Here is a 19,530-nt window from a genome sequence, read left to right on the forward strand (position 1 = left end):
GCGTGTGCTCAGGACACAGGCTCTATAGACCTGAAACTGTGGCTGATAGCCCTACGATTTAAAGGCCTTCAGATGTATTTCTCTGCTCTCCTTTGATATTAAGAATATGACAGCAGTAAACATATCTGGAACCCAGGCGACCTCAGGGTGCCTTCCACCGCCTAACTGCACGGGGGGGGGGAGGGTTAAAAAAAGCGTGGCCCCTTCTCCCCCAGAGGGCAGTTTTGCAAGCGCTGGGCCGCCCCAACCCCCGCCCCGCAGCCGCCCTTTCCTCCCCGAGCAGGACTGCGCGGGTGACGCTCCCGCCGGAGCGGGGAGCCCAGGAAGTGACGTCACGGCCTGGCGAATGAGCGCACCTTGAGTCACCTGGGGAATAGACAGCAGCGCGAGCCCGGGCGGCGGCGGGCGCAGTCCCTCGGGAGAGCCGGACGGAGCGCGACGGGCGGGCGGGCGAGCTGTCACGCTGGGGAGGAAGGACCCCGGGGGGGCCCATGGAGAAGGAGAGCCGCTCCTCGCTGGCCATGGGGCTGCTGAAAACCTTCGACTCGAGCGAGTTCGTGAGCTGGGAGAAGATCGGCTCCGGCGGGTTCGGGCAGGTTTACAAAGTCCGCCACATCCACTGGAAAACATGGCTCGCCATCAAGTGCTCGCCCAGCTTGCATGTGGACGAGAAGTAAGTGAGCAGCGCTGGGCGGCGGCAGCGGGCAGGCTCGCGCCGCGAGGCAGGAAGGGAGCCAACAAGAGGTTTTTTTGGGGGGGGGGGGAAGTAACGCGTTGCAAAGGAACGGGAGAGATGGCGAGCAACGGAAGAGCCCCGATTCCGTTGACCAGGATTTGACGGCAGGGGTTGCAGGGTGGGGAGCGAGGGGGGCTTGTGAGCTTGCAAGAACCGACTGGGGGGGGGGGAAGAGAGAAAGAGTCTGGGGCGGTTGCAAGAGCGAGTCGGCGAGAAGTCGCGCGATCCCCGAAGCCGTTAAGCGGCTGCTCCTCGGAGCGCTTTAACCTTTGGAGCGGCGCCTGCCTGCAAAGGCCTCCCGCCGCGGGCCAGGCTGCAACCTGCGCGTCGTCCACCTGCTGCGGGAAACGGACGTGCGCGTTAACTGCAGAGGAGCGTTAGTTAGGAGCGGCCGGGCGTGCCTGCCGAGGCCAAGTCCGCACGCAGGTCGGCCGCTCTTGGCTTTGACTCTTTGCGGGGCGGCAGCTGGGGGAGGGGAAACCCTAAACTCCGGTTTCCCTCTGGGTTTTGCCCCCCCTTTGAACCTTTTTTTGGAGGGGCAATTCGGAGCCGCTGCTGCTGTGCAATACGTTGGCAACCTCTGGTCTAAAGCAGGTTCGGCTATTCCTGGACGGGTGTGTTTGGCATTTGGCCTGGATCCCCAGCAGACGGACTGCTCAAGGGAGCACCTCGGCCCGGTTAACCCTCGTGCAAAGCAGCCCCGGCTTCCTCCGGCGTTGGGGCCAAAATGCTCTTCTCGCCCGCTTGCTTGTTTTGCGGGCAGGAGGAGCTTCCCTCCGGTTTGCTGAGCCGCCCACCAGGAGGAAATGACCCGGGGGGGGGGGGAGAGAGAGAGATAAATCGGGGGGGGGGGGTAGCCCTGTGCTTGCGGGGCGGGGGCGACTGCCAGCTGCACCTGCTGAAACGCGGTCCTGAAACGGGTCGGGCTGCGGAAGCCAAGCGCGCCTCTTTCCCACGACGGCCGGCAGCTCCCTATTCCGGGGCGCAGCCCTTCTGCCTCCGGAGGCGCCTCGTTCCGTGGGAAGCGCCGGGCTTTCGTGAGCCGGTGCCTTCCGCGCCTGAACGTGCCAAGGGAGGCTCGAGGCCGGCTCGTGGGCAAGGTGAGCCGGCCGGGCGCTTGGGCAGCTGGCGAGGCTGCCAGCGCTCCTGGCATGTCGCCGCCTGCGCCGACGTGGAGAGGAGGACCGGTTGTTCTCGCAACGGGGATGGGTGGGGGCATGCCCAGGAAGGATGAAGGGAACAGGGCGAGGCCCGCGTGGTTGCCCTGGCAGGGCCCTGGCAGACGGCAGAGAGAGGGCAGGCGGAGTTGCCCGCGCTTGAGAAAAGCTCTCCCCCCCCCCCGGCAGGATCCGAAAGCAGCACTTCCCTGGGAACGGCCGGCCGCGCTCCGGTTCTGCCAGGGTTTGGGAACGAATCCTGCTACTTTTGGGTGGCCAGAGTTTCTAGTGCCCTTGAAGAAGAGGAGCGCTGAGCTTTATTATGTTAATCCGTGCAGTTTTTCCAAAGGGAGCCTGGGGGTGAATTGCCTTCCCCGAGAATCGTTACCAAAATGGGTTCTGGACTGCTTTTTTAGAAATGCCCAGCTGGCGTTTGCATGCTTTATTTTTCAAAATAAACGGAGACGCCTTCGGTGAATTTATTCAGGAACAAGCGCCGCTGTTTTCAGTGAGCAAGCGGGTAACCAGACTGTGCAGGTTTTTTGTAAAATTGATAAGAGCAGAGAAGTTGCTCCCAATGCAGTTGACGGTTCTCAATCATTCTCTGCTGTGTGCAACTCCAGCAGAGTATTTGTGTTGTTCTGGAGAAGCCCGGAGATTGTGAGAGAAGCTGGACAGCACCGGATTGCAGAAGGCGGTTTTAGGGTGTGCAACCAAATTATCCCTGGTGACAGCTAGGCACAAGATGTACCCACTGGATGTGCACACAGGTGATAGTAAGAAGTATGAGAACATACTCCAACTTCTCTGTATTGTGTGAAAGGCAGCTTCTCTGCCTCTCCATCATGTGCTTGAAGGTGGCAGAGCTTCACTGAAAGAAAGAAAAGAATGCCGCTGCCTAAACCAGGAATGAGGAACATCTGGTTTTACAGATGTTGGATTGTTACTCCCACCCACTCGAGCCAGCATAGGCAATAAGGAGAGTTATGGGGCTGTAGTCAACATGTACCTACCTGTTCCCCCTTTTTTAGGATAATTTGTCCATAATAAGTACAATTTCGTATTGCCCAGGATGCCATCCCTTGACTTGCACAAAGGCCAGAATAAAAATAATCTGTAGGTAGTGGATTTAGGTGGTAAAGGGAGCCTTCAAAAGAAAATTGCTGCCCCATTGATGGGACACTGGAATTCCAAGGACAGAATATATCCTTTTCAAATGTCGCTGAGTGTTTTTTATTTCTCATTGCAGTGGACTTCTTTGGTCTCCAAACTGTTCAGTGAGATGAATGCAGAACGTTGTGGTTCTAAAATCAGAAGCATCATTTGAAAAAAAATGAAAAGCCCCCTCCCCTTGTGTTTTCCAGTCCACAAATGTGAGCAGCTTCCCAACATGGAACCCCCCCTTTCATGCACAATAAGTGGTCAGTAAGCTGCTGTTTATTAAACTGCAGTGGCTGGTCATTTGAATGACTCTTGTTGGGAGTTACCACAAGTAGTGTGATGTTGCACTCCTGTTATGAAACAGCTGTGCCAATTAATCTGATTACTAGCAGATTAAAGAATCTTCTCCTTGAAACAAAAATAGTGAAAAAGTGTAAGCCCTGTGTGCACATGAAGATGTCCAAGGAGTGTACACATTCTGGAGCTGTTCACTCTTCAGCAGGACTTCCTCTGGATTCTTCCTCAGTTATTTTGCTGTAAAAGCATGGAGGACTTTTTGGACGTACGGTGTTCTGTTACTATGGATGCAGTCTTCCCGTTTGTAGCTTCGTATTCTCAAGGTGGGCAGAGCAAGTAGCAGTAGGCAAAGGTGGTGTTACTAGTCTCATGGAAACATTGACGGTTGATGCCCATCACTTCCACCAAAGTAGTATGTTATGTTACTAATAGCAGAAGAAGAATTTGGCTCGTGGTAGCATACCACCTGTTCCAATAGATAAGCTGCAGTGGTCTAACTTTTCCTTTTGGAATGATGATTGCTGTTGCAATAGTTTTTCACTTTCTGGTGCAGTTTATAGATAGCATGAAGAACCAATGAATGGACTGTAGCAGGAAGGTTATTGGATCTCAAAATTTGGGGGAAAAACAATGTGTGATTCAGTAAGGAATAAACTGTGATGTTAAAATTTTTATCCAGGTGTGAAGGGTTAGAAGCCTGTCTTTCCCCTTCCTTGCTTGCCAGCTGTGTAGGGCAGCATTCCACAGAAAAAAGAATGAAAGTAGGCTGTCTTAACCACACTGAAGATGCAAGTTAAAAGCTATGCATGAATTTATGTTAAAAATGGGCCATAGTATGCCAGGGCCCCAACTGCAGTGGGTAGAACTGTCATCTGCCTTGTTGATAATGATGACTAAATGTAGTTGCTAAACCAGCCACTTCAAATTAAATGACCTTTGCCATACCTAACACAGAAAGAAGTGGAGCCTTTGTGTGGTCCATTATATACAAGAGTCTTCCACAGTGTGGCACCTCCCAGGTCAATTGGATTGCAGCTCCGATAATCTCCAGCTAAAATGAACCATGACCACGCTGTCTAGGGATGATGATGTTAACCAAATAGAGTGGAGGTGGGACGGCATCAAGTTAGATGAATTGTCCCATAATGTGCTAAGTGGGCCTGCTTTGTTGGCCAAGGTGGTAGCAACGAGGTTTAACCGTTTAATGCAGGCTCACTTAGTTAAATGCCATGTTCTTTTGACTGGAAGCAGTTCCCAGCACATTAAGCCCTGCCTTAATCAGGCATGTATTAGCTTGTGCTACTGAGTTATGCCCGTTGCAGCTCTAGAGGTCAAAAACAGGCAATAGAGAAGCAGGAAGTGCTTTCTTTTGATGTGCAAACAAATGAACTGGCATGTAAGCAGGATCTTCTCCTTAGGCCTGTTGTGTTATTTTTAAAACTTGGGTTGGTAGAGAGGTGTGTATAATGGCTACAGTGGAGCAGTAGTATTTACTGTACTGTATTCTTAATTTCTGTTATATTATCAAACTGTATTGAGGTAGGATAACTTTTAACTGAGATAATGTTCATGGCTCTTGCTCCATTCCAAGTGGGTCTTTGGGTTTCTGTCTCATAACTTCAGATTGTTGTGCATTTTCATTCAGGGATTCTTCTTCGTGTGATTTGATTTCATGGATGATATTTGTATTCAACAGTCTACAGAGTCTTCCTTATGTGCCTTATTTATCTTTGCTAAGATCATCTCAGTAAAACAAATGAGAGAGGTGTAGTTGTTGAGTAACAAAGCAGTCTATAAGCTCAACTGTGTCGATGTTTTGATCAGTAGTGAATTGATGGCTCTCTCTTTCCAATTTCCATCCTGTGCATTTGGAGTCTTCTTCCAAAATGTCTGTGTGGTTCTGTTTCTATTCTTCTAATTCACCTCTCTCACGAAACACATATTTTCATCAATGCTACTTCTTTATTTTTTAGACTGCTTGTCATTTCTAGTAGAAGGAACAAAAGTACATGCCCTTACGACCTGTCTTTCTTCCATCTTACCTCTACTTTAATGTTTCCCTCATTCTCAGAGATCAGATTGTATGGTCTTCTGATTAAAGACATTTGTTGCTTTATGTCATAAACTGTCAGGATGCCATAAGAACGTGCTGCATATCTGTTCACAAGAGGAGAGTCCTTAATTTTACGGAGGTTCTCTCATTTTCTGACCTGCCCCAAGTAACTTGTAACTCAGGTACCAGTGGAAGCTGGCTATTGCTGGTCATTGCTTAAAGAAAGCAAAACAAAACAAACAGAGGTTGTGTTTGTGTTGGAACTATTGTAAGGGCACCGAGTCAAGAAGAGAAAGCACCAAAGACTAACTTTAGTTTTTGCATTATTGATGAGACTGGGAAGAGATGTACATGATGTGAACTAGTCTTTTTTTTTAAGTCAACTTTTATATCTGTGTTTGTGCTGTAAACCTAATTTTAGCAATTATGTGTTTACTACATTTACAGTAAGGTAAACACAGAAATGGAAGCTGTTACACTTTGTATTCTCGAAGGGTTTAATGGCCAGAATCTGATGGCTATTGTGGGTTTTTTTTGTGCTCTTTTGCTGTGTTCTGAAGGTTGTTCTTCCTAACATTTCACCAGTCTCTGTGGCTGGCATCCTCAAAGGACAGGAGTCAGAACTCTGTCTGTGCTCTGATGCAGTTTGTTTGGATAGCTGAGTATTTATAGCTGTGGGATCAGCTTTTGTCCTTTTCAGGAGATGGGTGCTTGTGGTAATCAGCATATTTTTTTTGTTGTGGATGTATTGTTGTGATAAGAGGGAGAGATTATCTGTCACTGTGATTGATGGTGTTGTTAGCTGGTCTTTTGTGAGCAGTGATCACCGGTCCTTGTAGCTGGGTAGAGTTCATTGACCTTTTGCAGGCTGTATTTTTCAGTCCTGGGAGCCAGGCTTTGTTGAGTTTTAAACTTCTTTTTTTGTTGAAGCACTGCTGGTGTTTGTGGATTTCAGTGGCTTCGCTGTGCAGTCTAACATAATGATTGCTGGTGTAGGTGTTTTCCAGTACTGTTATACTTTCTTTAACTGCAAGTATTCTGGAATAGTGCATTGCCCCTTTCAAAATACGTTTCCGAAGATTCTAAAAAAGAGCAGAAGTATGTCCAGAGCTCTCCAGGCACATGTGAAAGCACTGTAAATATTGGTGTACTTTTCTATCACATGAGCAGTGTTACCATGGGCAACTGAAGCATATTATTGCCCATTAAAGTGAGATAATATCTAGGCGGTTACTGTTTTGCATGGGGCCCTTGGAAAACAAACATTGGCCCATAAATAATGTTACTACTTCTCTTCCCTCCAAGGACTATACATAGTTATGATACTGGTCAGATTCATTCAGGTGCCAAGGACACTAACAGTGAGAAAAGGAATGCGAAGATAGCCTGCACATATCAAAGGTTTCCACTCACCAAGGTGTCAATAAGAAGGTTGTTTAGAGCTGCAAACATAGCTTGCTACAAGTTTTGCTAGCAACTGAAAGCCTCATTCTTGATAGCAGAAAAGGCAACTAGTGATTATCAGTTACTCTAAGCATCTTCAGTGAGACAACTTCTCTAGAGCTTTTCTTGCACCTTATAGTATACCCTGCATGGTTCTTTGTTAGCCTTTGAGCTGTAATTAAGAGTTTTCTTGTTGTTGTCACTTCTCATCCTCATGTCTTCAGACACTTGATCAGGATTTAGGGACAATCCGTGTGACTATTTGGTGGAGTAAAAAGTAAAATAGAAATAAAAAACAATAAAACTAGTTTACTTTCTTCCTGATGTGATAGTTTGCAACTAATGTTAGCTTTTATTCATCTATCTTGTAGGATTTTTTTTATTTTCCCGGTGTAGTTAATTACTGCAGGCTGTCTTCCAGATCTGAAGAAAGCAAGTAAATTATCTTACATAAACATGCCTCTTCAAAGTATATCCAGCTCAAATAAGCTGGTGTACATGTTTAGTAATTCCCTTTATCTCTGCTGTATATTTCAAGTACAGAGCTTGTCAATACAGATATGTTTTAAACTGAGGTATTTCCTATTTGAGACAGTTTTCTTTGAAGCGCTGAGTAATTCTAAGTATTGAGTTCATAAATCAGTTTATATTCCTTTGGCTTTAGCTGGAGTAATTTATGAACTGTCAACAGTTGAAAAGCCAATTCATTTCTAAGAGATCTAAAGTGAAAACAATATCTGTGACTCATCACAGGAAGAATTTGAGGAATCAGATAACAGGATGGGTAAAAACAAGACTGAGGCTATTGTATTTATTTATTTAAAATATTTTTATCCTGCCTTTCTCCTTGGGAAAAAAAAACCCCAAGGCAGTATAAAGTTTACTAGTTTTACTCCCTTGGTCATTCTGGCAGACAAACGAAACAAGTTCTGGCATAAAGATGTACAGCTAAGAAATCTTTTGCTGCAACCTTAAGCTGGCATACATAGGAAATTCTATAGCTGGATCTCTTTTCCTAAAAGCCAAGTTTTGAGCATCTGATCACAACATCAGACTGGCTTTTCTGGCAAAGTAATCTGTGGACCTGATGCTGATGGATCTCAGCTAAAATGTCCCTGTAGAGACAATAGAATTGTCACATGTTGAAACTGAAGTGTGGCAGCAGATCAGTACAACCCCTGAACCTATAAGGCAAGGGGAAGCCAAGTGTAACTTGTCTATAGTATTGTGACATTTTCCAAAGCAGCTTCAGTGCATTTAGTTACTTCCTTCCAGTGTCAAATCCTGAAAAAGCTGGTTCTGCGAATGGGCAGCACATGCCATCTGGTGTAGTGTTGATTGATGGGTGCCTCTGATGTCCTAAACCCATCTTCTTTCTCCTGTTCCCAGATGTGTTCTACACATGCAGTTGCACAATCACTAAGTTATAGCAATACATTTGTTCCCAGCTGAATGTAGCCATGTTTGGAGTTCAACAAATGCAAAGAAATAAAACAAGGTTGCCTCATTCTATGGCATCCTTTCCTAACATGGCGCCCTCCAGTTGTGTTGAACTATAGTTCTTATTACCTCAAGGCAGCAACCATTGGCCTTGCTGACTCTGGCTGATGGGGGTTGTAGTCCAACAGAATTGGAAGGTGTATGTGATACTAAAGCAGTTTTCAATATTGTAATGAGCTACTTATAATCTAACATGGAGGTGAAATCTAAATTTCTGTTGTCTGAACCAGCCAGGGCTTGCTCATCTTCTAGACACTGAGCCATGGTATGGCTCTACATGTGAGGCCAAATTAACTAAGTGGCACTTCATTAATTTACAGAACTACTTTTGTAAAATGAAGTTCCCATAAGTAAATTGGAAGCAGGGTGTATGGTGAAAATGATACAGTCTACTGAATGCTCCTGCAGGTAGATTTGCTGGGTTCTGTGGTTTTGTTGAAAAGGGAACCAAATTGAGTAGTTTGCAGTTTTTTAACTTACCTTTTGGTGAGCACTCCAATGCCAGAAGCATCCAAGAGAAAATTGGACAAGCATTTGTCAAATCTGCTTTGATACGGTTTCCTGCATTGAGCTGGGGTTTGGATTTGATAGCCTTACAGGCCCCTTCCAGCTCAGTTGTTCTATGATTTTCTGCAGAAGATATTGACATGTAGAAGGCTTTTGCAGAAAAAGTTTATGACAATTTTTTGTAGAAAAAAGGATAATCATTTAAAAAAATTGTTATGTAGATCAAACACCACTTAAAAGCTCATCATAGGGAATACGCACTCACACATTGGTGATTACAATACATTGCAGTCTTAATTAATGCATAGACCTCTATTTAGTAGCTGAAGGGCAGAAAGCAGGCAACATGGGCTCTTTCAAATGTGACTGGCAGCACTGAAGTTTGTGGCTGAGATGCACACCATTTTGCTCCCAAGAACAGGTTGTTTGTTGTACGACAGGAATTGGTGTAGAGACGTTGCTTTGTGTTCACCCGTGCTTGTCTCTTATGGCACTTAATTACTTTCCATAGCATGAAGATCATCAGCATTTGAGCAGCTTTTGGTTTTCACTAAGATCAGAAGCTTTGGAAAGGGTCTTTTCTGGCATGGCCTCTGTCTCTTTAACAGCTCCATGACTGGGAGAAAGGCGACAGGTGTTAAGGTTCCTCCCTTTTTTTCCGGCTTGTACATATCAAGCACCTATGAAAAGCCACAAGACATCAAAGCAAAAAAGCAAACATGCTCTGCACAACTCCTGCTGCTTGATACTGTATTTGAGAATTTCTTCTCCCTCCAACAAAACAGCATCCAATAGTGGCATGTGTTCTTTCAGGTTAAAATTGGAGAGAGACAAAGTTCACAATCTTCCACTAGGACATTTTACATTTTAACAGGAGTCGCTGTTCTTAACCAGAACTTAGAAATGTTATTTCCTGGAGATGCAGTTCCCAGTTTCCCTGCGAACATATTTTGCAGCTGAAGAGACCGGGAGATCCTGAAAGTTGTAATCCAAAAAAGTAACTTTTCCAAGCTCTCTTCTTTCCAGAGCTCCCACCCCAGGTCTAGCGCTGGAATGTCCAGTTTGTTTGAATATTAAATACAAACATATTAGGTAAATATATTAGGTTGTTTGAATATTAAATACAAACATTCATTTTTTCTACTGACTACTGTATGATCATTATCTTTTTCTCACTTTGGAGCAATAATGAGGCATTTAACTGGCTTCGCTCAGGAAGCAGAAGGTGGAAACAGACTACTTTTAAAGTAGTACTGCTTGTCTAGCTGGTTCTCATAATTGTAATCTGCGGAGTACAGTCCTTGCGGGCCTTACAATAAAGCTTTATTGCAATAAGCTACGGTGAGAAAAACTGTACTTGAAACAATGCAAGGGGAATAATCAAGAAGAATGGAGGGGACAGTGAAGAAGGAACCACCTATCTGAAGGTTTTTCTGATTGCTATTTTTATTGCACATATGGGTGAACACTTGGTCTGCCATTGTAGATCAAGCCCCAAAGCATTCTTCTTTCATGGGGGTGGGGGGTGGGGAGTTAAATGGCAACAGTATAATCTGTCTCCTGAATGAGGCATGTTGAGGCAATGTTTAGAGGGCAGAATAATTGTTTTAAACTGTTGTGGCAAAACCTACTAGAAATTATTTGGTATGAGCTTCCATGGATTGACGAAGTGCTCGGCAAACCATGAAAGACAAATAAACGTCTTTATAGTGCTTTTTATGTGATATGAAACAGTGGCCACCATTTTGATTATATGAGTCCTATTGATTTTTTTTTTAACATAACACATTTTCTGCAACCATTGTGTCTTGCAGAATGCTTTCCTCTCAGTAGGCTTCCAGAATCCTCTGTAAGGTGTTGATTTAGAAGTGCCTTCAATAGCAGGGGCTTCTCAGTTAACAGTTTACTGAAGAAGGATGACAAAGATGGCACAGGCTTTGGAAACCATGCCTTGTGGCAATGTGATATATGGGAATGGATATGGTTTGTCTGGAGAAGATAAGACAAAGAGCTGCTATGATGGCTGCTCTCAAATATCAGCAAGGCTGTCACGCGGACGGTGATCTTCCTAAGCATAGGATCAATGGATGCAAATTACAGGATAGGAGAATTTGTTTGAACATCAAAAAGACAATACTACGATTCTACTATCATCTTAATATTAATGACAATAAATTATTATTATTATTATTATTATTATTATTATTATTATTATTATTATTATTATTATTATTATTATTATTATTATTATTATTATTATTATTATTATTATTATAACTACAGAGCTGGAAGGGACCCTATGAAATCCAGCTCCTGTTACGAAGACACAGTGAGTTCGTTGAACTCCCAACGTCTGTCTCTGCAACTTGATACCTAAACCACTGAGCTATGAATCCCCTTAAAACATAGGAGATGAGCAATAGGAGGAATGCCTTTAGCATACTCAACATCTTTCACTGTTTCCTTTGGGGACAGCTGAAAGTGTGGGCTTCACTGAATATATGCAGGTCAGGGATGAGAAGAGTATGGAACTTGCATATGGACAGGTGGTTCCCTTGCTTTCTAGCTGAGGAGGAGCATCTACAAAAGGGGAAAAAATCTGTCTGTGATATTCTCTTCCACTGAAATATTGACCTCAGAATTTTAGTTCTTCCTCCACTTGCCCAGAATTAATGACAAAACTTTTCAAGGGCTGGATATGGGTGTGCAGTATGACTGTGTCTCCCCCCCCCGCCCACCCCAGGGCTGGCCATTGTAGATGCCAAGCTCCACACCCTATTAGGGGCCCACTGCACCTCTGCTTTCCAGATAAGCAGACCATTAGACTAGTTTCCTGTAACGGCCCTCTTCCCCCTGATAGGTGGTGCATATCTGGCCCAGAAAGGAAGAGAGAGGCAAATAGAAAACAGCAAGGACAAGTACAGGACCCCACCCACTGGAGCAGTTGTTATCCAAGGGCTTTCCAGGATGTACAGCCAGTACTGAGACATTTGCATAACCTAGGAACATGTAACTTTGAAAACCAGTCTTCCGTGACTTGGGTTTTATATGTGAGGTTACACCAATTACTGGGTCTGCTCGCTTGCACTAAGTCCATCTGAATATCCAGAATTCTCTTCTACTGTATAATTTGCATCAAGAGCTTTCTAGAGCCTGATATTATTATTCATGCTTAGGGGCAAGAACACGTTATTCTGTTCACTGGCACCCCTTTTCTTTCAAAGCACTCTCATATTTCTTTTCACATTATGTCAAAGAATCTTGTGTTGGCAGAGCAAATCAACATTCTACAAGGCAATTCTGGGGCCAGACTAACAACAACAACAACAACAACAACAACAACAACAACAACAACAACAACAACAACAACAACAACAACAACAACAACAACAACAACAACAACAACAACTTTGAAACTGGGTTTTGGATCAGCACCATATTTGGAACAGATGTAGCAGAGTCTGTTCTTGCTCTGTGCTAAATTCGGGGATGTTTGGGCAAATGTTTTTTCAAATTACAATTTTCATAAACCAGAGAGGTTTTTATTTTCTTTGAAGAATTGAAATTTTCTGAGGGCATTAATAGCAGCAGTTGTAGATGTTAGAAAGATACTCATCTGTCCAAAACTGAATCTGTGGAAGTCAAGAAAGGTACTAAAATGGGATCACATGAGAGCTTGGCTGCTTAATTTCACCCTTCTTGATTTATTACCCCAGGAAGCCAATGTTGCTGCATCAGTCTTGTACTTCCAGATATAGACATGGTAGTGTCCAGTGCCACGAAACTCTGATAAGTTTTCACTACAGCATATAAAACCTCCCCTTCTAACTATTCCTCTGTACCTGTTAGGTACAATACATGTACATAATTTGTGCAAAAATCCATTACATAGTAAAAGTACTAGATTGTTCCTGCTCAGTTCACCTTTTTTGAATGACACAGTACTGTCTGTAGCCTTTATTTACCAAACTAACTAGTTGTTTCAGTCTGTTCTGTATGGACACTTCAAAAATTATTTAATAGGGCATATCACCAGACCTATGTGAGTGGTCTGGTCCTCTTACTTGTTCACTGCTGTCACTTTTTGAATGTACATGTGTAAATCTTTATTGTTGTTGTTGTTTAGTCATTAAGTTGTAGACCAGAGCACTCCAGGCCCTCCTGTCTTTCACTGCTTCCCGGAGTTTGGTCCAATTCATGTTGGTCACTTTGATGACACTGTCCAACCATCTCGTCCTCTGTCGTCCCCTTCTCCTCCTGCCTTCACACTTTCCTAAAATCAGGCTCTTTTCCAGGGAGTCTTCTCTTCTCATGTAAATCTTCTTACATGTTAGCAAATATAATTGGGAACTCAGCAATGCTGCGACTCTTCTGGGTCTTCTGTGTTTTTTATGTGTAGGTCACATGTGAAGGTCTTGTCTTGTGTTACGGCCATCAAAATAGGTGACCACAGTAGCTTGAACACCCTATGTCTCATCTTGCTATATACAGCAGGTTCAGATTATACCAGTTCTAGATTGCTTTGCTTGTAAAAGTTTTTAATCCTAAATTCTTACTTTGTGAGCTGCCTTGTGAGCACCTGGCCTCAAAAGATGGATAAAATTGTCCTTAGAAGGGACGATCTTTTGGTTGTATCCCATACATTCTACAGTCTGGGTTGACTTTCATTCTCCCTTCTCTGCCGTCGTCAGGTTTTGAAACAACTTTAGAATTATGGAATATGAAAACTTAATTTTTTTTAATAGAAAGCTTTCATGTTACTGGCTAGAGGAGTGGACTTCTGAATATGGAAATTTTTCCACCATGTCTCTGATTAGCTATGAAACCTACCAGCATCATATTCTTGGTGCAAATCATGCATGCTCTTTCTCTTTTGCATTAATCTACTTCTCAGAATTGGTATGAGGATGACACAGGACAACTACTATGCCATCCTTTTGAGCTTCTTGGAATATACCTGAGGTAGTAATTTTTAGACCTTCTTATATAGAATCCAGGAAATAAAAACCTGTTAAGGAGCTCACCTGATTTCTGTGTTCTAGGTTTTTCACCCTAGAGCAGATGGAATTTAATACCATGTTGCATATTTCATGTTCATTGAAGGGCCGTAATAAGATAGGCGTTATGATATGCTATCTGTCTAACCTTTGTACCTCTTTTGTGCTGTCCATACTATAGGATGATTAATTATAAGTGCGAATTACAATATATATTCTAGTTCTAGGTATAAACTAATTGATTACAGTTAGAAATTAGCAAGATTATCCTGTTTTCCTTCTGTAGTTTTTATAAAGGCTAGTTAAAAGTGTGGTTTTGACTTCGAAAAATGTACACATTTTACCAGTTCTTATTACGAGAATTAAACTGTAGCTCTGTAACCATTATCTGAGACTGATTTCTGTTAAAGTAAAATGATTCATTAATTCTATTTTTATTTGCCTGTTAATGAATGACCAGGCTGAATTTTTTTAAAATTTCTTTTTGTTGATCTCCTAATAGTGGTTGGGTGTTGTTGTGGGTATTCTGACTGTAGATGTGACAGCTCTAAATAATGACATTGTGTTGCATCCAAACCAGTCTCTTTGGCCAATAGGTTCTGCTCCTTCCTGCGCCATTCCCATTTATTTTATCTAGAATGATCAGCTGTAACAAGCTATACTTGTTTCTCATTATATGGCTGAAGTATTTTAGCATTCAACCTTCTTATTTGTCTACCTTTTTACTATTTCATTGGTCACACTATTGGTGCAAGTCATTCTTAGCATCCTATGATAAATCCACATTTCAGATACATCTGGTTTTTGTTGTTATAATAGCTGCATTAAATTCCATGTCATGTAAGAGAACTGACAATACTTAGCCTCAAACTATTTGCATTCTCAATGCTGATTTTATGTTTCTATTGCACAATCTATTTTTCCAAATCACCGAGCTGTCTCTATTTTCACTTGTATTTCATAGCTGGGAGCCAACTGTTCGAGTCATAATCCAACATACTTATATTTGCCAACTTTGTCTACACTTGTGTTATAAATACAATTAAAATACACTTGTATTTTAGATACAAGATACTTCTTGGGCTATTTGGGTCTTTTTTAAAAAAACTGATTTCAATCAATTATTTCTCTTAGCATTCATTTTAAAACTGTGTTTATTACATATTTCACTGACTTCATTTAGTAAACTTTGCATACCATTTAAACTGCAATATTTTAAAGGCATACTATACTAGGTTGTAATAACAGGCTACAAGTATTGTATTATCGCATGTAGTCTCTCCATTGACAATGATAACATACCGTAATTTGAGTGAATAAGTGCTTCTTTAAATATGTTCTCCAATTGAAAAACAATGGTGAGAACACATGTCTTTGTATCTGTGTATCCTCTGTTGGATGATCTTCAACTGTCACTGCAGCTTTTCGTTCACAGTGCAGGTTGCCAATTTGCCAATTACACAGAAATCTATTGAATTCAGAATTTCTGTTTACCAGCAGCTCTGTTCGCTTACAGTGTTGGAATTTGTCAGAGTCTTTCTCATAGTCAAAAAAGGGAGCATAATATCCACATTCATGCCACAGAATCTCCCCCAGGTCCATAATTTGTTGGCAAAATTAAATGGAAAAAGAAAAAAAGGGGGTAGGCGGGGCAGAATCTTGTGCTACTTCAAAAACTAGCAGATTCATTTCAGTGTGAACTTTCTTGGATCAAAATCCATTACTTTAGACACAAGGAGCCCATCACCTGTATAACTTTACATATCCCTGTGGAGGTGACAGTCATGACTAGGTGACAGATGACAGACAAATATCAAGAAAACAAAGTGACAGTGCTTTATTAAGCTGTATGCTTATTACCCTAGCTAGAACATGCAACCTCAGGTAATAAATAGTCCCATTCTTGAGTTAATGAAACATTGCTACTTTTTCTATTATCTGTATCCTCACCTGGTTCTGACTACCACCCCTGCAGGGATATGTATAAATACAGACAGAGGACATATATGTGTGATCCTTGAGTCTGAAGAAGTGGCTTTTGATTTGTGAAAGCTCACATTGAAAAAATTTGTTACCCGTTAAAGTGCTGTAATATTTTGTCTCTCTCTCTCCTTTCTATTCTTGAATTTTGCCACGTTTCTGAGATAGAGTAACAAACTGACTGTATTAAAATTTGTGATTGCCACTGCCACTCTCTGCTCCTGGGGGTCGAAGAGAATCTTTTCTTATGTGTGTAGTTTTATTTGATTCTTTTTGTAAGCCTCCCTGCATCCCAGTTAGGGGAGAAAGACAAAGTAGGGAATGCGATGGAATGAAAATTCTTCCATTAATTATGAGAACATCCAATGCAAATTATGAAAACAAATAAATATCTAGAACTTCTTTGCTATAAACAAACTAAAGCCTTGAATTCCACCCTCTTTCCCTAGGGAGCGTATGGAATTAGTGGAAGAAGCTAAGAAAATGGAAATGGCAAAATTCCGCTATATTCTCCCAGTTTATGGCATCTGTCAGGAGCCTGTGGGTTTGGTCATGGAATACATGGAGACAGGATCACTGGAAAAACTCTTGGCCTCAGAACCACTGCCCTGGGAGCTACGCTTCCGGATCATCCACGAGACAGCTGTGGGCATGAACTTCCTGCATTGCATGTCCCCACCTCTACTCCATCTGGACCTCAAGCCGGCAAACATACTGCTGGATGCCCATTACCACGTCAAGGTATGCCATATGACTTTGGTATTTTACCTGGCATTTGTGCTAATAGGTTCAAAATGACATTGAAGATGAGAGAGATTATATCATAGTAAAGCTGATAATGCCTTTATCCCATATTTCTGATTGGAAAGAGGCCCCCAAAGTGCCTGATAGTAGTGAGAATTCATGGGTAATAATAGGTTACAAAGATACTTTAAGGAGTAGTGAAGGGTGATGAGAGGGACAGTAACAGAAAATGTTCCCTCCCCAGGCCTAATGTGTTACTGGTGATGGTGCTCCAGCTGTTTGAACTGGTGCTTTTTGACATCTGTGTGAAGACCAGATGGGAGAATAATTCCCATCTCATCATAAAATATATTCCCTAGCAGTCATGTTCAGGTAATAGCAGATACTGGTCGCAGGCCAAGATCCCCCCCCCAAAAAAAGACCACTATGTATTTATATTTAAGCAGTGTTCCAATTTTAATGCAGGCATACACAACTCAAATTATTTAGACTTTTCCCACTGAGTTATATAATCCCCACAGGCAAACTTTTTTAAAACAGCATATTAACCACAGAAGAAACATTGGCCAAATATCTGATGATTAATTGTGCTAGCATAAGTGCAATCTTATGAACTCCAGTGGCAAATTGCCCCAAATAAACAGGTTGCCACTTCTATACCATCATACATCATTCATGTGATTCGATGCACATCAGAGGTGCAAGGGGCAACTCCTTGAAAAGTGGCAATTTGCCACTATAATTTACATAATTGCACTCATGCTGCAGTATCTAGCCAATAAGATTCAAAGCATTATTCTTTGCTTCAGTTTTAATGTTAGTTTGCCTGACTAACGGCTCAATAAGAAATTTACATTTCATGCAGTACATGTGGGGAGGGTCTGTCACAGAGAGACAAGAAATTCCACTAGGTTGCTTTCATTTTAATGCTCGAGCTAAAGCTTCCAGACCTACTTATGGTCCTTTACAAGGAGCAGTACTAGAGCTGAAATGAATTTAATTGTTTCTTTCCCACTAATGGATACCTGAGAGTGTGCTTCTGAACAATGCAGTCAGTGTCTTGCTACTTGGCATGTGAATAAAAACAGGAAAGTATTCCTAATGCAAAGTATAAGTTTAATTTCAACCCAAATTCTCATGGTTGAGGGTGAACAAATAAAGAGGTTCCAAGCTCATGTGACAAGTTTTTATAGAAGGAGGTCATACTGTATACTTTTTACACTTAACTAGTGTTGGAAGAACATTGAATCAATCTTTAGTTTTTTAGGTACAGAATGAAAGTTGCAGTGCCCCACAAATTTGTTGTGGTCTTTGTTGGCTTGTAATTAGTTTGCAGTGCTGTTCATATTTTCCTCGTTTCAGATGTTTGTTGTATAACATTTGCAATAAGATGAAAATATTACAACATGGCTAAAAAGTAATATAGGCTTACTACCAATAAACGACTTCTAAAATTCCATCTGCTGTGAGATTGAATCTACATAAAAACTAAATAATGATTGACACTTCCAAATTACAGTGGTGCCCCACATAGCGACGATAATCCGTGCAGCCAAAATCGTCGCTATATGGATTCGTTGCTATGCGAAATAAAAAAGTCCAAAGGAATGCATTAAAACCCGTTTAATGCATTCCTGTGGGCAAAAAACTCACCTTTATGCGAAAATCCTCCATCCGGCCGCCATTTTCGCTGCCCGGTAAGCGAGGAATCCAGGCGAAAACACAGCGGGTGGCCATTTTTTTAACCCCCATTTTGGAACCGCCTATCAGCTGTTGGGAAATCATCGTTATGCGAAAATCTAATATAATATAATGGCTGAAATCCTACTGCACAACTCTGTACAGTGGTGCCTCGCTAGATGATTGCCTTGTGGGATGAAAAACCCGCAAGATAATTGGTTTTTGCGATCACTATGGTGCCCTGCAAGACTTTTTTTTTCTATGACTGTGCTTTGCAAGACTTTTTTTAAAGATCGATGCTTCGCAAGACTTTTTTTTTAGACCGATTCTTCGCAAGACTTTTTTTTTTTAGATCGATGCATAGGGAACATTCCAGGATGATTTTTTTCACAAGACAACAATTTTCGCGGAACGAATTAAAATCGTCTTGCGAGGCACCACTGTATGTGCAATTTTGACAACGTCATCATCATCATCAGTAAATTGTCAATGATTAAAGGTGATTTTGGCTTTGGGTTACTTACTCTGTCTTTGTTATGTAATCCACTTGTCTGTAGGACACTGATGTACTCAAACCGGTTTGAGTATTTTGACAGAACAAATACCAAGTAACAGAAGTAGAACACTTTGTGCTAATGAATGCATTCTAACAGGCTTCTGTCACCATCCTCTTCTTCTTTCATCTAGTTAAGAAGCCACCTTCGAAGCTAGTTTTGAGTGGACTAGCCTTCAGAAAACAACTAAACTATAAATCAAGCACACAGTACAGAACTTGAGGTAGTGTGTTGTTTGGAGCAAGCTTTGCTTCTACTGTATTTAAAACTGAATTGCTGATCTTATATGATAGTTCACTTCCTTATTCACCTCACTGATTTACTATTGCCCTTTTCACAATCTGGGATCCAATGCATCTGTCTTCTTTTTAGTCCAGTAGTCCATCTTCTCTATGATGGTACTTTCCAATGGCAGGAGATTACGGAAACCATAGTTTAAACATTTGAAGAGCACCAGGTTGGGGAAGGTAGCAGAAATTAAAAGTATTTATTTGGGGGAGCATGTTCATCCATACTAATGGTAACAACACCACAAGGAGTGTTTCAGCTTTATAGAAAGTTACTTTCTGTGCAGCTACTTCACACCAGCATAAGGCAGTTTCATGTGGTCAGGACTTTTCTACCATAGTATTTTGCTTTTGAGTTTGTTTGTTTTTTGGGAAGTATTGATGGATTATGCACTTGAGTGCATCTCTTCAGTTTTTTTCCCCATAAATCTTCC

At 42.1% G+C, this 19,530-nt stretch overlaps 1 protein-coding gene across 1 annotated transcript in view; it reads left to right on the forward strand.

Annotated features, from left to right (window-relative positions):
- Positions 1-349: 349 nt before the first annotated feature.
- RIPK4 (receptor interacting serine/threonine kinase 4) overlaps positions 350-19,530 on the forward strand; it is a 31,529-nt gene continuing 12,348 nt past the window's right edge. Inside the window, exons 1-2 of the mRNA XM_020814759.3 lie at positions 350-673; positions 16,281-16,572. Of these exons, the coding sequence (XP_020670418.3) occupies positions 492-673; positions 16,281-16,572 (474 nt within the window). The 5' untranslated portion in view covers positions 350-491. The remainder of the gene's footprint in view (positions 674-16,280; positions 16,573-19,530) is intronic.

Source organism: Pogona vitticeps, chromosome 3 (genome assembly GCF_051106095.1).
Source record: "Pogona vitticeps strain Pit_001003342236 chromosome 3, PviZW2.1, whole genome shotgun sequence".
Lineage (NCBI taxonomy): Eukaryota > Metazoa > Chordata > Lepidosauria > Squamata > Agamidae > Pogona > Pogona vitticeps.